General features: G+C 33.1%; 1 protein-coding gene across 3 annotated transcripts in view; it reads left to right on the top strand.

Moving 5' to 3' along the window:
• Positions 1-20,966, top strand: part of ddr2a (discoidin domain receptor tyrosine kinase 2a) — a 34,595-nt gene that overhangs the window by 3,290 nt on the left and 10,339 nt on the right. For all 3 annotated transcript variants that reach the window (XM_016480369.1, XM_016480375.1, XM_016480362.1), the window contains exons 2-4: positions 14,042-14,149; positions 20,127-20,229; positions 20,653-20,884. In XM_016480369.1, coding sequence (XP_016335855.1) covers positions 14,044-14,149; positions 20,127-20,229; positions 20,653-20,884 — 441 coding nt within the window. In that variant the 5' untranslated portion in view covers positions 14,042-14,043. The remainder of the gene's footprint in view (positions 1-14,041; positions 14,150-20,126; positions 20,230-20,652; positions 20,885-20,966) is intronic.

The raw sequence follows: 20,966 nt of genomic DNA, 5'->3' as shown, positions 1-20,966 counted from the left end.
TATGTATATATATGTATATATATGTATATATATGTATGTATATATATGTATATGTATATGTATATATATATATATATATATGTATATGTATATATGTATATGTATGTATATATTTAAAATGTATATTTTTAAAGTTGATTAGCATTAAACTTTTTTTAGCTTAAATCTGCTCTTTTGGAAATATGTTTCATTGACGTTTCAGGAAGAAAGCACCCACTGCTTGCTTTGAGTCTTGTATGATTCATGCAACACTTCGTAAACTAACTGTTGCTTTCAGAAAGGAAATGGAAAAGGTTTTTTTCCACTGGCGAAGTTGTTAGGTGTAGTTTAAGTCAGAAAGCTCAGGAGAGAGTATATGTTACATTCCAGTGTGTTTTGTGCAGGTGCACAGATGAAGTTCACCAGAACTATGAGCCACTGGACCATATTGCTTTACACCGTAAAAAGCAGTCTAAAAAACCGAACGTGATCTTCAACTCAAATTACTTCTGACTGCTTATCGTGGTTTAAACTGCGAATGATTATGCAATGCCTCAAAGCTCTGTTGTCTCACAAAGAATATTTCAATATTTTAAGATTAAACAGTCAAGATTTTATGACTAATTGTTTTTCGAATAATTTTCATACCTCCATTATTAGCAAACTTCAGTTTATACTGTTTGTGGCCCTTTATTCTTTTAATTGTGATTCAGTTTTGTCCAGTATGACACTTTTGACCTGTGCTACCCCAAATAGGTTAGAAGAAAAGTGGAAAACATCTACTTATCACAAAACCTCATGATACTGTAACATGTGTCGTTGCACTTGCATCTGTTTTTGCTATCACCTGGCTCTAATTTTGCTGGAACTGCCATTTGATTTGGATTTATGCATTTCCATGAAAGTAAAATATCTGCAATGCTATGACCATTGCTTTAGGGAGGAATGAAAGAGGTTTCAAATGAAAAACACATGTTCTCTTCATACCTAAATTTACAGGTGTGTGAATATCAGCCTGACAAATAAGATCCATTCACTCCAGTGGTACGTAGTATGCTAAATAAAATGCACTATTGTAGTTGTGCTAATTTCAGATCTGAATTCACTAAGCTGCACTCTTACTCTGAATTATATTAAGCTACACTGACTGAAATGAACAATGAATGAATGAAATAAATTTTTTGAACAATTTCAAAAAATGGCAAATAACACATTGAGGTAAACATGAAAGTAGAAAAACTGAAATAGTATTAAGCTACACTGACTGAAATGAACAATGAATGAATGAAATAAGTTTTTTGAACAATTTCAAAAAATGGCAAATAACACATTGAGGTAAACATGAAAGTAGAAAAACTGAAATAGTGAAATAGTGTTTTGTTTTAAAACATACTCCAATCTTTGTTTTATTGATGACTTCTTTACACTGTAGAAATGTTTGGAGGAAGTTAGTGTCATCTAATCCTGAAGTAAGTCTCTAAACTGTGCAAGATTTTGAACTACATGATTGTGAAGTTCTCACTGCCATCATTTTTGAAGCGTATGATAAAATCCTGACAGTAAATTGCAGTGAGCAGTGAAGGGAGGCTCTAAAGCATAACCAAAAGTGCATATAGTTGTCTTGAAAGGTGGCGTTTGAAGAGCCCTTCACTGTCATTTTTGGGTTATTTGGTTGGTTAAGGGACGATCTCAGATCTTGGAACGCTCTCACTTACAGGGCCACAAATTGAAACCAAATTTTGACACTGATGTGCAATGAGATTTAATTGAGGCCTTTAGATAAAGTATGACCCATCTGTCTTCCAATCTCTATGAAACTGTCATTAGCTTATGTGCTGTATTCTATAATGAGAGACTGGTTAGAGTTAAGATTTGTTTATGTTCAGAACAAAGTTTATAGGAAAACTATTAATTAATTTAAAACCTGCATATACTGTTTTATTGTAAATTGTTACAAATCTCTAGTTTTTGTTAAAAATATAGCATAACCTAAATACAATATAATATTTAATATATAATATTCTACTATATAATTATTTTAATGATGAGAAATAGAATAATATGACCTAAAAACTAGTGTAACTTCATTTCGATTTAATATAATATTCTGTAATATAAAAATATAAATTAATATATTATTTGAATGACTTACCAAGACTTCTTTAACACAGATGTGTGATGATTTTTAATTAAGACCTTAAGATATGAGCTCTCTGTCCTCCAATCTGAAGTTGTCATTTAGTTTATTTGCTGTATTCTTTAGCAGAGACTGGTTAGAGTTAAGATTTGTTTATGTCTAGAACAAAACCTATATGGAGACTTAAAAATATAGGTTACCTTCGATAATATAATATAATATAATACAACAATATAAAATAATATAGAATTATTTTAATGACTTAACCAGATTTTGACATTGATGTGTTATGATATTTAATTAAGACCTTTAGATTTGACCTATCTGTCTTCCAGTCTAAAGTTGTCATTTAGCTTCTCTGCTATAATGAGATACTGGCTAATGTTAGAGTTAGTATTTGTTTGTATAGAACAAAGCTTGTATGGAGACTATTGATTTAGTTAAACCTACAGTACATAAACTTTTATTGTAAAATTTTTGTTAAATTTGGTATAACTTCAATATAATATAATATGCTGTAATATAAAAAAATATATATATGTTTGAATGATCTTTGAAGTGTAAGCATCGTATCAAATTACATTGATCTCTGTCCATCCTGAAAAAGGTTGACCCCTTTAAATATTAAAACATGGCTCAAGCATCCTCGATGTGGCACAGGGAAAAAGTGCAGAACAATAAAAGCTTTGCATATAAAGTGCAATTTACTCTTTATTGCTGTGGTTTTCACAGCACATTAAGAAAACACTTACCTGTAAAATCCAGCATTCATCCCAAATGTTAATTTAACTGTAAAAATGGAGTAGCTTTTGCATACATACCTAGCTATGAGCTCCACTATTTCAATTCAAAGAGCACACTGTGTCCTCATTGCAAAATCACTGACACTATTTTTGACTTTAACAATTTTCAAAAATCATGTTTTTTCATTGTGCATTCCAGTGAATCTCAATCAAACTGCAGTTGGGTTATTTTGATTAGGGTAAAAAAGAACTAAAAATACAGCTAACTAACACAATAAAAACATGATAACAATAAAAAGAGTTATCTGTTTTTGCAAATAAACTCTTCATATGTATACATAAATTTTACGAGTGGATGCATTCCCTGGGAATTGACCTATGAACTTAAAAATATATATATATGTTTGAATGATCTTTGAAGTGTAAGCATCGTATCAAATTACATTGATCTCTGTCCATCCTGAAAAAGGTTGACCCCTTTAAATATTAAAACATGGCTCAAGCATCCTCGATGTGGCACAGGGAAAAAGTGCAGAACAATAAAAGCTTTGCATATAAAGTGCAATTTACTCTTTATTGCTGTGGTTTTCACAGCACATTAAGAAAACACTTACCTGTAAAATCCAGCATTCATCCCAAATGTTAATTTAACTGTAAAAATGGAGTAGCTTTTGCATACATACCTAGCTATGAGCTCCACTATTTCAATTCAAAGAGCACACTGTGTCCTCATTGCAAAATCACTGACACTATTTTTGACTTTCATTTCCTTTTTCCTGATATGGGCCTCATGCTGTTTATGAGGTAGCCAGGCTCTGTGCGAGGCCACGTTTTTACTTTAAATGCGATCTTCACCTATTGCATGTGAATGATGTTGACTAAAGCACCTAGAAGACGTAGTGTAATGTGTAATTGACTCGTTTTGCCAAGTAGCACTGAAGAGCCAGTATTGTGGTTTGGAATCAGCTAAATCCTACTATATTTACACTTAGAGGTCTCACAAGGGCCACGGCCTTCGTGTGCACTATTGGCACTCTGTACTGTCAGGTGTTTTGTTTAATAAGGTCCTTCAATTCACTAATGGTTTCTCTTTAAATACTGTTATCAGATAAAAAAAAAATATGTTTTAGTGTGATTTTCTGGAATTATATTTTCTCAATAATAGTATTTTAGCTTGTTACTGAGAGTCTGTTTATGGTTAGAATCTCTGGGATCATTGGAAAACTGATTTCCCACCACCAAACTACTATTAAATAGACAAAGTCCATTTTTTTTTCCCTTTCTTATTTTAAGTTTTCTTAACTCCAGTATACTAATTGCCCCAATGGGAATTATACCTTTTTATATACTTGCAAGTGCAAAATATTATTAACATGAAAAAATATATTAATAATCAAACTGGCTTCTACGATGTTTAATTGCTTTACTATTCACAGTACCTTTTTTTTCTGAAGAAAATATTTAGAGCAGTTGAGCACAATAATCTGCAGAATTCATTTGAAATAAATATTTATAATGACAGCTCTTGTTGCTTTTTCTAAATCCCACCAAATTAGTTCATAAAAATGTTTAATTCTTTTTGACTTGACTAATTAATTGTCTTGTTAAAAGCTAATGCAAAGTTCTTGTGAGATTATTTATTACTATTATTTAAAGCATCTTAATGTGAAGTTTTTGCAGGCTTTTGATATATTGCACTGCACATTTTTCCCATTCAACCATTATGAGTGAGATTTCAGATAACTGTTATTAATACACTTATGCAAGCATATGTCAGACACTTTTACCCAAAGTGGCCTAGTATATGAAGAGTTCATTTGCAAAAACAGATAACTCAGTTTTTAACAATTTTCAAAAATCATGTTTTTTCATTGTGCATTCCAATGAATCTCAATCAAACTGCAGTTGGGTTATTTTGATTAGGGTAAAAAAGAACTAAAAATACAGCTACCTAACACAATAAAAACATGATAACAATAAAAAAGAGTTATCTGTTTTTGCAAATAAACTCTTCATATGTATACATAAATTTTACGAGTGCATGCATTCCCTGGGAATTGACCTATGAACTTGTATTTTCATAGCACCATTCTGTTCCAGGTATTCTTTTGTAATATGCATACTAATGTATCAAATATGAGATTAGAGAATTATGTAGTTTAGTCAGCATCTTAAAGTCAAGAGAACTTAAAGGTTCTAGTAACAATTTACAATAAGGTCTCATTTGTTAACATTAGAGTTAATGCATTATACCCTGAATTAACAATGAGTAATTCATAGCTTTTATTTTATTTAATAACATTTGTAATTTACATTAATATAAGTACATTTGTTCATTGTTTGTTTGTGTTAGTTCAGAGTTCATTAATTAATGTTAAGTGATGCAGCTTTTGATTTAAAAATGACTCATTATTTTGAAATTAACATTAAATAAATGCTGTAGAAGTGTTGTTCATTGTTAGTTCATGTCAACTGATGTTAACAAATGAAACCTTATTGTAAAGTGTTAAAAAGGTGCCATTAATAAACACTGTGTGCTAGTACGTACCAAACGTTCATCTAAGATGGCAAAAGTGTTTTTTTATTCTTTCTCCAGAATTCCATGTGGAATATTCCTCCCATTAAGCCATTAAAACAAATATACTAGGAAAAAATCATGATGGATCTTCTTTGCGTTGGTGTGGCAAATGCACTTTTTTTCAGTGAAATGGAGATTAGATCATGTGGGAGATCTGAATGTGTCCTGATTTCATTCCACTTTTCTAAGGCTTATGTTTCTAAGATGTATTAACTGAATCTCAGGGCTAGTAAAAAAACTGGTCCAAACTGTCAAAAAAAAGAGTATCATAAAAAGAAGTTTCTTATGCTAATAAAGGCAGCATTTATTTGATTAAAAATACTGAAAGACATTTTATACAATTTATACAATATAAATAACACTTTTCTATTTTAACATATTTTGTTTTTTTTATTTTTTTTATTTAGGTTTACATTTTAAATGTAATTTATTCCTTTGACCTGTGGTCAAAACCATTACTCCACTCTTTAGTGTCCCATGATCCTTCAGAAATCATTTTAAAGGGGTCATATGATTCGATTTCAATTTTTCCTTTCTCTTTGGAGTGTTACAAGCTCTTGGTGCATAAAGAAGATCTGTAAAGTTGCAAAGACTAAAGTCTCAAATCCAAAGAGATATTCTTTATAAAAGGTAAGAGTCAACCACTACTACCTAAAATGGCTCGTTCTAACACGCCCCCACATGTCTACATCAAAATGTGGGAAGCTTTGCATAACACCGCCCAAATGTTCAAGCAAAGAAAGAAGGCGTAACTTTTATTCTCGCTGTTGCCGTCGCTGCCATGTAATCCACAAATTACTTAAGTTATTCGGTTTATAAACGTGCCTGACACTCCCTCTGACGTGAAATAAACCAATATCCCGAGTTATTCAGTTACTCCTAACAGTACACTGACTGAACTGCTAAAAGAGAACCGATGATGGGATGTGCACGAGCAGAGCAGCTGGATTGAGTCTCGTCCTGCTGGGAGACGGCATCACAGTATGTTACGGGGCGTAGACCATTAAGGTATTGTACACTGCCAAAAACTGTATAAAGTTTTATAAAAAGTTTGATAATTAAGATTTTTTTTAAATGTTTTTGAAAGTCTTGTATGCCCACCAAGACTGTATTTATTTGATAATAAATACAGTAAAAACTGTAATATTATTATTTATTCCTGGGATGGCAAAACAGAATTTTCAGAAACTATTACTCCATACTTTAGTGTCACATGATCCTTCAGAAAAAATTTAATTTTGCTGATTTGGTGCTCAAGAAACATTACCGATTATTATCAGTGTTGAAAATAAGTAATTTTTTTTAATAAACTGCTTAATGCTTTTGTGGAAATCATGACACACTAAAATTTTGTGATACACATAACTTTGGGGTAAGTAAGAATTATAAACAAACAGATAAATACTTTTATTCAGCAAAAATGTGTTAAAATGATTGAAAGCGACATGTAAAATATTACAAAGGATTTATTTTTTTAAATAAATGCTGGTATTTTGAACTGTTCATCAGAGAATCCATTTTTTCAGGGTTTGTCTATGAAAAGAAAGTTGAAAAGAACAGCATTTATTTAAAATAGATTTTTTTTTTATATATATATATATAATGTAATAGTCTTTAAAAAAATACTGACCCCATTTTTTTAGTATTGTGTGTTCCTTATGCTAAGTGACTACGTATACTTTTAATGCAGACTATTTAAGTTATAATGTCTTCTTTGAAGTGTATGAAGCATGGCAGATGATTTAGTAAGCTGCAGTATGAGCTTTCCTTTGTAATTCCTTAGAGTCGCTGGTAAAATGATTTTAAACATTCCAAAGTACTTGGGTGACACAAATGAGAAACTTTAACAGCTGCTAAATATAACGTGCCGGTCTTGAAATGGTCCTGTCTGAAAGTCTGAAGTGTCTGAAATTTTAAAAACCATCCATATTCTGAAATGTTTGCCTACTTTGTCTTCTCGAGTTATGTGTTTATGTCACTACAGCTTCATAATGCAGTATACTACTAGCATACACACACTGACTGGTTTTAGAGACAAATCTCTTATTACTTCCCCTGTTGTGCCCCGTCTGCCCGTGTCCCCTTCAATTATTCTCATCTGCCTCCTTGCAGGATCACTCAATGTGAACACCATGATTGGTGACATTTGAGGAATGGCCTCGTAGGGCTGGTACCAATTCCAAACACAGCAGGCCATTTAATCATATATTATGCTGTAAATATGTGGAGCACATATGAATGCTTCAGAGGCAACCGTCCATATGTTGACTCCAGTCTCAGTGTGACCTAGATCATCTGCTCTGTTCACACTCTGCCTGAAGTATGTTTTAGCATGAAGGTCATAAACTGAGGGACCTAAACTATGTTTCTGTGCAGTACGGGAATACTTGAGGGACCTTTTGAAATACATTAAATAAATGCTGTTATTTTGAACTGTTCATCAGAGAATCTATGAAAATATGTATTTTGGTTTTCACAAGACATATCAAGCTTTCAGCAACTCAGCATATTATATTGATATTTGAAGGATCATGTGACACTGAAGGCTTTACCATCACAGGAATAAATTACATTTTAAAATATTTTTTAAAATTGTAATAATTTTTCACAATATTCCTGTTTTTACTGTATTTTCTTATTCAAATAAATGCAGCCTTGGTGTGCAAAACCAAAACTTTTAAAAAATATTAATTATTCTGAACTTTTGACCGGTAATTTAATACTGCATTTTGGATACAAATGACACCTTAGTGTTATCCATTATCAATATTTACCAGGTTTACTAGACCGGTTTATTAGAACCTAAATTTAGCACCAATTATTATTCTTAAAGACAATACACAATGCAATTGAATAATAAATACAATAGTGCTATACAATGTAATATTGTATTTGCAGTGGCATTAACTGACAATCTTCTGATATCTCTGAAATGTTAAAAAAAAACAAGGTGTTAAGTGTTTGAAACTTTGGATTATGGCTTTGGGAAATTCTGGCAAAATAACACACCAAAGAATCCTCTCCCCACTGCACTGTAACCCCGGTATGCACTGCAGCGAGTAATTGAGGGTCCTTGTAACCCAGGTCATGACTGCTCTTTCCCGTGTGTGTGGTATCCCCTCTGCTTGGGAGTTCACACAGAGGTTTGCAGAGTCACACGTGTTAACCAAACAGGGTTGTTCCTGGGGAGACAAAGCACATTTATAAGAGCCACCATAAAAAGGATGAACTGAGTTGTTTCTCATTATTGAGCTCTCAGAGCCCTGGCCCTCTCAAAATCACTTCACAGTGTTCTTCATTGTTCTTTTATTTTGTTTTTGTTTGTTTCATTTATTTAGTATTTTGTTTTGATTAAATTTTGTTGTTTTATTTTGTTTTTTGTTTTGTTGAGGTTTGTTTTATTGTTTTTTTGTTGTTTTAGTTAAGTTTTTTGTTCAATTGAATTTGTTTTGTTTGTTTCATTTCTTTGTTGTTGTTTAGATTTAATTGAAGTTTTTGTTTTGTTTTGTTTCAATAGGGCCCAAGAAGCTGTGCAGCCATAATGTGGAGCCTGCATATACAAACACAGCAATGATTTTAACAATAATTTAATAATTCTTCTGCTAAGCAATGTGGTTGTTCAAGGGTTCGTTCACCCAAAAATGAAAATTCTGTCATTAATTACTCACCCTCATGTCGTTTCAAACCCGTAGCAAGGAGATCGGTAAAATAATCCATGTGACATCAGGGTTTCAACCGTAATTATACGAAGCTATGAGAATACTTTTTGTGCGCCAAAAAAAAAAAAAACGACTTTATTCAACAATTCGTCTCCTCCACATCACCCTGGTGCCATTTTGGAGAATATACGCTGGACGTAAACAACATCTCAGATTCCATCAAAAATATCTTAATTTGTGTTCCGAAGATGAACGAAGCTCTTATGGGTTTGAAACGGCATGAGGGGGAGTAATTAATGACAGAATTTTCATTGTTGGATGAACTAACCCTTTCAGCCAAAATGGCTTTGAACGCAGCTCAGCCAATCATAATCAAAGACTGAAACTATCTATTTTATGAAATACAATGAAATTCATGCATTCTTAGTGTGACAGATATGTCCAAATACATTGGAGACACTCTGTGATATACATGAAGTACAAATGCTGGTGGTCGACCAAAGTCACATTAAACTTTATTATCATACCCTTAGGGAGTTCCTTTGATTAGTGTGCCTTATTACCGTAGTGAATGTTCAAAGGGTGTGTTGTATGTTGAGTCTATGAGGCCTTTGTCGGTCCTTTAAAACCTCTTTGAAACGTTCAAACTTAAATGAGGCAGAAGAGGCAGAAATCTGCCTGATGATCACACACATGTTCATGTTATATAGGGCACTCCTACTTCAATCCTGTGAGGAGAGTTTTGTTTGGCTGATGATGAAGACTTTTCTTGGCTTCTTAAGGTCTCCAGCGGAGATCCAAAGTCACTTTTGTCCCAACCTTAAAGACTTTAAGCTGAACTTATATAAATAACTTTGATAAATGTGCATGCTGCTGTTTCAATTATAAAATGCATGTTTAGTTTCTATTGATATAACAAAGATTGATTACTGAGGACATCATTATTAAAAATGATGGTTTTCCAGTTTACACTTTATGGTTTTACAAGATTGGTTGTATTTAATAATAGACATTGTGTATCATAATGAAAAATTACTCTTTTCCATTCAATTACAATGAATTTGCTCCAAGAATATAGCACACAAGTAGTATGGACCAACTTTTATATGTAGTTTACATGAGGTTTTTAAATATAGTTATTCAGCATATAGATTGTCTAATAATCTAGTTGACTAAAAAACCTGGCATTGTGTAATACGTTGTGTAATGTTGCTGACTAATTGGACAAATTACTTTGTTCCTTTTAATGCATCGCTTTGGATAAAAGCGTTTACTACATGCATAAATATAAATGTAGTTTTTTTCGTCTTAAAACTACTCTTACCATTCTTTGTAATTACACAGAAAATAACTGATGGGTTTTGAATGAATTGAGAGTGAGTTCATATGATGATATTTTTGAATCAATTATTCCTTAAATTTTTTTATGTTACATAACTCATCATGAATCATGTGTTGAGACATTTTCAAGGAGCCAGGACAGTCATGCACAGTCAAAAGCAGTGAGTAATCCTGCACTTGTTTACAATCCAGTATGTACGTTTCATTTTCTCCATTATAATTAAAGCAAATTTAGTTTTAGTCTGCAGCATCTGTCTTTATAAGACTAAGTATAGTTTACTGAATGAAATTGGCATGTAAAATTTAGTTTTGTACAATATATCCTGACATTACAGACTCTTAATTATGTGTCATAAGAAATTCTGTTGTTCACTGGTTCTTGAAAACATACATGTTGTGTAAGTACTATTTCATATTATGATCAGTAAAGGTGGGAGTGATATTTTGACTGAACTGGTCATCTGTATTGGCACTAATACTCTCTGAGGTAACGTCTGACCCACAGTCAGACACTCCACATCCCCTGGTCAGTTTATTTATTTATTTTTTTTATTTTTTTATTTTTTTTATGAAAACATACTAGAAACATAGCCTACCAGAAACATACTCTATGCAAGTAGACAAATGCAGACATGAAGGCTCGGGCCAATGCATTGCAATTGTGCATTTCATTAAAGGGGTCATATGATGCTATTTTAAAGATCATTATTTTGTGTATTTGGTGTAACAGAATATGTTGACATGCTTTAATGTTCAAAAAACACATTATTTTTCAAATGCTGTACATTATTGTAGGTCCTCTATGCCCCGCCTCTCTCAAACACGTTGTTTTCAACAAAGCCCCCTCCTTTGACAAGCGCAGTCTGCTCTGATTGGCCAGCTGACACAGTGCATTGTGATTGGCCGAACACCACAAGTACGTGTCGGAAATGTAACGCCCCTTACCATAATTGTAAGCGTCAGCTTTCAAAATAAATATCAAGACAGTTAATAATGTCCTTAGTTTTACCATCAGTAAAAAAATTAATTAAAAAAACTAAACTCCGAAAGGGCAACAGAGTCGCGACTTACAGTCGCTGATTCAGAAGCGCCAGATTGTCATAGCAAAGTCGGAATTGACCCTTTTTTTTTTTTTAGAAATAGCCTTTGTGCACAGCCAGCCTTGTACTCTTCTAGGAGGCGATGTTACATTCAAATATTTGCGACATTTAATCAACTGCTATCATTCAGGTTTTTGTTTAATGCTAAGAATGTCACACATATATGGTGATGAATTGCTGTCTGAGAGATTTACGAAAGAAATCATAAATAAAAGTGTAAAAAAAGCATTCACATTCTTTTGTTTTACCGTTAAATCAATATACTTTTTAATAGTTCTCACTGTTGCTGTGTTTTGTTAAAATTTTACATAACAGTATCTTTTCCTGATGTTCCAGTTAAAGTGAAAATGACACATTCTTAAAACTTTGCCAGTGGAACAAAATCCACATACAGCCTATATAAGATATATTCACACATTGCAAACATATACTGTATAGTGTTGGGCAAGACTGTGTAGTTAACTAAATTACTAACTACTCTAGAGAGGAATTAGCTAGCTACTCTTAAAGAAAGAAGCTAGTAATGGTAGAAGACAAGACCTCAGATGATGCCCTGAAACAACATACAAGACTACCAAACTTTGCTATAAGTTTGATAACAACATATAATCATTGCTGTTAATAGTGTTCACCGTCTGTTTGATTACATGTCTTTAACAAACTGCATGATATGGACATCAACTTAACCACTGATAAGTCACTCCTAAATATAATGTAGAAACTTTAATTTTCTGTAAAGCTTCTTTGCAACTATTTGTATTGTGAAAAGCGCTATACAAATAAACTTGAATTGAATTGAAAAGGATTTTGAGCTATATTTAAGCTACTTCATATTGTCTATAAATATAAAATATGTAAATATTAACTATTAGAAGGTCACCTGTGAAAAGGAATTGCACTTCAGCATCATTTTTTGTGAATATAATGTTTCCAGACATTATATTCCAATTGAATGAAAATGTGTTATACTGTAGATTAAATTTATAGTAAATGCACTTTGCATTTTTGGCCATCTTAAGTAGGACTTAAGTACATCTTTATATGTAATTTCAGTTACACTTTAGAATAGGGAACACATATTCACTGTTAATTAAGAGTTTTCCCTCAATAAACTGCTAATTTGCTGCATATCAATAGATAGTAAGAAAGTTGTTGGTATGGGGTAGGATTAAGGGATCTAAAATATGGTCATGCAGGATAAGGCATTAATATGAGCTTTATGAGTACTAATAAATGGCCAGTATGTTAGTAATATGCATGCCAATAAGCAGCTAGTTAATAGAGAGAATTGGTCCTTGAAAATAAAGTGTTACCGTAATTTCATAATTACTTCTTTTGTCATATGAAATATGGTTAAAATGTACTGTAGAATGTACTGGGAAGCATTTAGGGTAACCTAAAATATACTTTAATATAATTTTTATAGAAACTTGTATGTCATGTATTTAAATGGATTTGTAATAATGAAGTTGCAATTAAAAAATCATTTTTAAATCTATAAAAACAAAAATATAATACATTTTTGCAGTGTTCCATTTTTCTAACCTTTTTATAGCATACTTTAAGACATCTGCATAATCTATCAGTGTAAATATGAATGTTAAAAAGTGCTGGCTAGTTTTATTGTGTGTCTGTGTTTGCTCAAAATTGTATGTACAAAGCAGACTTTCATAAAAGGCTCTGTTGATGGTCAGTAGTTGAAGTAAACCCAGAAAGCATGTATTTTCTCTTTGAACTCTTTGTAAAGTTTTTCTCTCCTAGCCACAATGCCTTATGAAGTTTACCCATAGTTGTTGCTGTTCTCACGTCAGTATAATGAATATGGAAATTCCATTATGCTCTGCAGGCAATTATTGCATCTTTACTGACCAAATTAAAACCATCGCCTGAAAATAACAACAACCTGTTTTCCCATTAAATTTGTGTCATGGCTCAGTGCCTTTTCATAATTGGAGAATAAAAACTAAAAGGATGAAGACAGTTCTCAAGCTAACAGATTTGCAGAATATGAAATGTATATGAGATTATTAGCTCTTCAGACACTCATTTTTAAGGTGTGGGTGGTAGATGTTATTTAGGCAGCATGAGCAAAAGCGCTTTCTTTTCGTTCCAAACTTGAATTATGTTCTTCCTTGTGTGGAACACAAAAGAAGATATTTTGAAGAATGTTTCCCTCCATACAATGAAAGTTAATGGAGTACAAAACATCACTGTGCCCCACTGGCTGCCATTGTATGGGTGAAAAAAAAACTAACACTGAGATTTTTCAAAATATCTTTGACAGTATAAAATGCCATACTGACATGATGAATACTGACAATAAATACTGACATGAAGGTGAACTCTCCATTTAAACCTGGGCTGAAACTTGCTCAAGGATTGTTACGGTACAGTTTGATTCCTCTTTCAATTTTATTAAGGAGAAATCATGTTAGAGCAGTTCCTGGATGTCTGTGGTGAAATGAAGTCATATGTTTTTTTTAACCATGTGTCTCATTCTCCAGGAATGAACGTCCCGTCTCCGCCTGAGATGAAGCAGCTTTGGAAGATGCTCTTTCCGCTCCTTATCCTCCTTTACCTATCGGGAGCTGTCAAGTCTCAAGTAAATCCAGGTAGATATATATCTATTTTTTCACTGTATAAAAATGAGATTAAATTACTCAAGCTGTAACTAAATGTACTAAATTTAATCATTAAGATGATCATTTTATCCGAAGCAACTGCAGCCTAGGGTTTAATGGCTTACTCAACAGCACAATAACGGTGGATTTTAGACTTTGTAAGAACTTGAGCCCAATCTTTAACTACTAGTCTACAATATTATACTAATTGAACAGCTACAGTGGTATGGACACTGGTGACATAAATTTGCTCAAAAACTGTGTTTCAAAATTTATGAGACAAGTCACTATGGAAATAAGTTGTTGTGGCAATGTGGTCACAATCTCCGATTTTATTGTCCATGAATTTAAGTTTTTCTAAAGGTCAGAGTGCTGCAAGTTGCATTGTTTTTTTTGTGTTTTTTTTTTGACCAGCTTTGAAACTGGCAGCCTTGTAGTTGTGATCCATCTACGTTTGAGGTCTGAATAAGGTCTGGAAGATGCCCAGATTCCATTCTGGTTCTCATGGCTTCTTCTCTTTTATCTGTGTCTTTCAACTTTAGCTTTCTCTCTCTAGCATGGGTGGTTTGTGGGGAGGAAAGTGTGATGTCAATGTGAGGTTCAATTATATTTTACAAGGAAACCAGAAGCCAGCTCACGGTGAGCAGCCGTAGAGTAGAGACTAAAGCATAAGTCTGGAAAGCAGCTAATACCACCATGGCTAGAGGCAGTTTCTTCTGGGATCCCCCAGGATGAAAACCACACTGTGCTCTTGTACTATATTGGGCTTTGTTTCTTTATGAAGCAGATGAATTCGATTAGCCAAGGTGGCATTGCTTCCTTCCACTGATCATGTGTCAGTTTCCTCTGCCATATTTAAAAAATTAAGACCGTAGGCTGACATTAAAGGCTTAACTGATAATGCACTGAGTTTTAAAACACTTTTTACATTTGTATTTGTAGTGCAGTTTAAGGTTCAGAAGCATGCCAATATAATACGACAAGGAATGCATAATGTTCTTTAATGGTTTCTTTTATAGCCATATTGTGCTTTAATGTATCAGAGAGGAGGATACACCAGTCAATCCAGACTGTTTGATTGTCGCACTACAAAGTAGTGTTTGGCCTGTTTCAAAGTAAACATGGAATATGTAAAATGCTTTGTTAAAAATCCCTCTGTGTGGTTTATGTGAAGGGAGTCTGAATTGTTTAAAAGTTTTTGGATGGCTTGTGGTACAAGCAAACATAACAGAATTATACTCAGCTGTTCTGTTGCTGCCTCAATGTTCTGGATTGTTACTTTCTGGTCTGAAAGTATCTGAGAAAAGTGGGTGAAGGAATCCTGACAAGCATTTTTACCCCAAAAACAAAAGAAAGAAGAAATTACATTTCGGAAAAGGAAAATTAATTATTAGGACCATTAAGTTTTTGATTTGTGACATTATTTTCATGACAATTAAGCAAAAAAAAATTCTCATAATGTTAAAACAGCATAATATTTAAATAATTTAAGTAAATTGTGTATAGGCATTTATACATAAGACATAATAGTAGTAAGAGGAATCATCGAGAAAAAAATTTTTTTTACAACATTTTACAATATTTACTTTTTTTTTTTTTTTACCACACACGTTCTTGAGAAATTACACTTTTCATTAGGTTCAATTTTCAGAAGGTTCCTGTACACTTCATATCAAAATACAGACTTAATAGGACATACTCACAACTGAAAAACAAATTTCACAGTCCTTAATTTATTATTTTTTAAGTAATTATATAATTTTTTTATGCACATTTTTTTTTTTGCACTTCAGCGTCTGTTTATAGTGTAGGGGGCAGGACACTTCAGATTCTAGAGAGCATTTGATTGGACAGAAAGTTTGATGAGAAGCTAAAGTGCAGAGTGATGTCATCAAAATCGTTGATCTATATCGGAAGTGAGAGACTATAAGTTTTGAATGCTTATATATTGTATATACGCGAATTTTTGGAGCATACTAGCTTATAGATAACCTAAAGGCTAATATATTCATACAAAAAGCCAAAAAACTTCAACTTTGATTTCATGGGGACTATAACATACATAAGTTCTTGAGAAATTACAAGTTTCATGAGATTCATTCATTCATGAAGGGTTCCTGTGCACTTCATTCTGAAAATACAGATTTAAAATGATATGGTGGAAATAATTGTCTCAACAAGCTCAATATTCACTACAATCTGCGTGTTGATTTTTTTCTTTGCTATGCTGTGCTGTGCTTTACACTTTGGATCAATACACTACAGTGCTTTGAAACATTTCCTTAGCAATATATCATGGTATCCCATAATTGCTGCTGAATATTATTACTTCTCATCGCAGACACTTAAAAAATCTTCAGTTTAGACTTTCTTTTTCACAGGCTGGCGGTTAGAAAGGAAAGAACACCATGCTAAAGGAGTGGTGAAATGTAACGGGATAGAGTCCATCACTCAAACCTCATTGAACTGCGTGTGAGCTCTGTGTGAGGATGTGACCTTGCTTTGAGTTTATTATTGAATGTAGCAGGAGCGCAAGCATGATTGTTTACAATGGATTCAACAATCAGACTGGAGTCTGTGGCTTGTACATACCAGACATTTTGACAACAGGAAAGTATATTGAAACAGCTTCTATTTCTTACTTTTTTGCTTTTTTTTGCTCCAGAGGCTCTGTGTTTTTCAGATATTTGTTTCTGCAGCTCATAAGTCATGGCAGCAGACTCTCTCACGTTTACAGTTTGATCGTTTTGGTATTCGACTAATTCAATTAAGTGACAGAAGTTAACGACAGTGTTTCAGATAAATTGTATAAATGGTTGCTTTCCACAAAGGTGGTGAATTTCCGTTCTTTCCAGGAGAGAGATTCTGTAACCTCTTTAAATATCAGTTTTGCTCCTTCATATTTCCGCTGGGAAAAAAGCTGAATTTTTTTCCTACTTCTGGAAAAGTGTGTTGCCGAACTCAGTAGCTATGGGATCTCCTCTGCCAACTTTCCTCTGTTTAAAATTCCCATAGACTGTAGTTATACCATCCTACTCCCTGCTTTTTTCCACTTTGAGTAATAGACTCTTACTTTTTTCTACTGTAAAAAAAAAAAGAAGAAAGAAAGACAAGAAAAAAATGCAAGTGCCTCTTCTAGCAGTTTAGATGTGCACAATTAAAAGTGTGTGTATATTAGTATACATGTGTGTGTGTGCAAGGTTTTGGACCCTGCAGTTAGACAGCAAACATGGTGGAACAAATGTGCCATTCACAAGGATTAAAGATGGAAAAAACTGGTTGGCAGGAGGGGGAAGTAAGTGCCACTCGGACCAATGAATTACTGCACAAGGCCAGAGTGGCCCATAAGAGAAAGAGAGAGAGGAAAGACCAAAAGCCACAGTTTCTTCACACAACATCAGTATTTTTCCACCTTTCTAAAGTGAGGGATATTTTTAGACTCAATAACTGAATGTTTACTCCATCTGATAGTGAGGCTGTAACCATCCACTCTTGGAGAGTAGAAAACATAGTAAATACACAGCTGTGAATGTATGATTCTTTACAAATCTCTTATGGGCTGCATTTAGAGCCTGTAAATTTGTTCAAGCACTTTGGTTTTTTAGTTTCATTTTATTAAACTATTAATTAGTATTCACCACAAATTCAATTTGTTGTTTTCATCATTGAGTGTACACTGCCTTATGTTCATATTCTCATATTATAGTAATTTTTAAATCTAATATTGGACTGCTTTTTTTTATTGTGGCTTTGTGAGACCATTCGTCAACACACATATGGCCCTGTGTCTGCAGCCGAATAGTACGGGGCATTCCCAAGACATTTGATCTATGTGGCGCTCTCGTGTCAATTGTCTAACACTGCTTTGCCTGCGTTCACAAAGCTATGAAAACTCTGCTCTGAGTTACGAAAGCACATACATTTTCTCTTAACTTTGTGCCTGAATATTAGAGCTGAGTGATACAGCTACAAGTATTTAATGTATGAAATTTATGAAAGAAAAATATTATTTCTATTATACATTATATGTACATGAGTATTTTTCAGCCTTTTGATTTTGTGTAAACAACTTAAAGCATTTTTTTTTTCAATCAGAAGATTTAAATCATCAGTCACTGTTGGCATGTAAGTTACAGTACAACTCTAGTTAAAATAATTACGTTTTAATTATTATTTAAATGTAATTTATTTATTTATATTTATTTACTCATATTACTTACATATCCAATATTTAAAATAAACATTTTAGTACATAAAAAAATTAAAAAATTTGTACTGTTACCATTTAATATAGTACAATTGAAAAATCATTATGAATATATTGTGTGAGTAGTGCTGTCAACCGATTAATCGCGATTAATCGCATCCAAAATAAAAGTTTTTGTTTACATAATACATGTGTGTGTACTGTGTTCATTTATTATGCATGTATAAATACACAGTCACATACAGTATATATTTTGAAAATATTTACATGTATATACATTTATATTATTATATTTTATATTATATATAAATATATTTAATATATAAACATACATATTTTCTTATGTATATATACATGCATGTGTGTGTATTTATATATACATAATAAATATACACAGTACACACACATATATTATGTAAACAAAAACTTTTATTTTGGATGTGATTAATCGCGATTAATCGTTTGACAGCACTAATTGTGAGTATTCGATATATATCGCCCAGACTTAGCTTTTATAAATATGTGTCTATATTTAAGCATGAGTACATATGTGTGTTAAGGAAACAGCCAATGAGAGAGAGTGAGTGATGAGGAGGAGGATGCCGTTCTGTTACATCTGGAAGAGCTTTTTGTTGGGGGATTCAGCTCGTTTTGGATTATATCAGCTTGTCATTGCCAAAACCAAGCCTCTGAGGTTTCCCTCATCTTGACTTTTAAGCAAACATTTGGAGGAGAGACAGAAAAAAGATGAAAAGAGAGACAAAAAGTCCTTCACCACTATCCATGCTATTGCTGGCAGGATCACAAAGGCTATTTTGTTGAAATGGAGGGGCCGCTTGGAATAGGAGTGTCCTTGTACACTTTTTTTTTTACATGTCCGGATCTTCACACAGCCACTCAAAGAAAAAGAGATATTACAAGAGATTAAGAGAGTTTATATAAATATCCTTACTTGCTCTGGCAGTATTATGTGATATTGCAATCAAAATATGAAATACTGATTCTAAAATATACTGTTCAATCAAATGGATAAATTGTGCCAGTCATCAGCTGGTGGCATGGTGGTCTAAAGCCCTACATTCTTGTTTACCCAAGAGTTCTTCAAAACCTATTTCCTCTCACAGGCCAAATCTAACTATAAATCAGTCCATTTTTTCATGTTTAAAAAATTTACTTAATTTATTCTTGTCCACCTTCTGACTTAAAATCTTTTTTTTTTTCAACCAACCAGCCACTGTTGCCAAGTACTGTAGATTCTAAATATTTAATTCAAGAAGTAAAATGTGGAAAAAAGTAATAGAAACCATGTTGACATGTTTTATGTGCTGTTTTCCATTAAAATAACACAAAGACAAATATTTATGACTATATACTTTTTACAGTTTATAATGATGAAATATAAAAAGCAATATTTATCTCATATAAATTATCTTATACGTCAACCAAACATTTTGCATTTCTGTGTTGTGTATTTCTCGCATGGAGTTATGAATCAATCTGTAATATGAAATGTTATTCATAAAAGTGCTAAAAAGTTTTTACATTTTTAGTAACTATCATATCTATTGTTCATTCAGTCAAATAAGGGGAAGCCACTGAAATGCATAGGAAGTAGGAATGAAAATGCTATATGAAAATTGTGTGAATATTAAATATTGCCTGCATGTTTATAAGTTGCTTAGATTTTATATATATGCAAAAAAAGACATAAAATCAAAAAAAAATAATGTTTTAATTTATTTTAATTCATTTTTTTTACAGGTGTGTGTCGGTCCCCGTTAGGAATGTCCAGAGGCCAGATCTTAGATGAAGATATTTCAGCTTCCAGTCAGTGGTCTGACTCCACAGCAGCAAAATATGGCAGGTATGAGCACACACACACACACACACACACACACACAGTATTTTCCATGAGCTGTAGTGCAGGTTATCTTGGTGGGATCAATCCACATCTGGGGAAATATGGGTGGCCTCATTAAAATGATGTAATTATGCTTCTTCCATATATTACTTCTGCATTTTCACTGATTCTAAGTGTTCCTAACACATTCCCCTTCACCAAAATGAACTATTTTAGACTAATTTATAGACCTTAGTCAGGGTAGTGCCATATTTAATTTTTGACAGAAAACGAGGCTCTGAGGGATAGAAGTACGGTATGTTAAATTGATTGTACTGATGTTTAACAACATACCGATTGTTCAGCTGATGAAATGTGTTTCTGGAAGAAAAAAAAAATCAGTAGACAAAAAATGTGATTCTCTTCTGAATTTTCTTTGTGTCTTAGGCTGGACTGTGAGGAAGGAGATGGTGCGTGGTGTCCTGAGATAGCAGGAGAACCTGAGAATATGAACGAGTTCCTGCAGATAGACCTTCGTTCTCTGCACTTCATCACTCTGGTGGGCACTCAGGGACGTCACGCGGGGGGCATTGGTAATGAATTTGCCCAGACATACAAGATCAAATACAGCCGTGATGGCAGCCGCTGGATCTCCTGGCGCAACAGGCAGGGCAAAGAGGTACACGCTGCAACACTGGCCTCTGTGCTATCATAGAAAACCCAACATCTTGCTGCATGCACGTCATCAACTGATTATATAT

The sequence above is a fragment of the Sinocyclocheilus anshuiensis genome, unplaced genomic scaffold (genome assembly GCF_001515605.1).
Source record: "Sinocyclocheilus anshuiensis isolate Anshui unplaced genomic scaffold, SAMN03320099.WGS_v1.1 scaffold629, whole genome shotgun sequence".
NCBI lineage: Eukaryota > Metazoa > Chordata > Actinopteri > Cypriniformes > Cyprinidae > Sinocyclocheilus > Sinocyclocheilus anshuiensis.
This window is presented reverse-complemented; position numbering and strand designations above follow the sequence as displayed.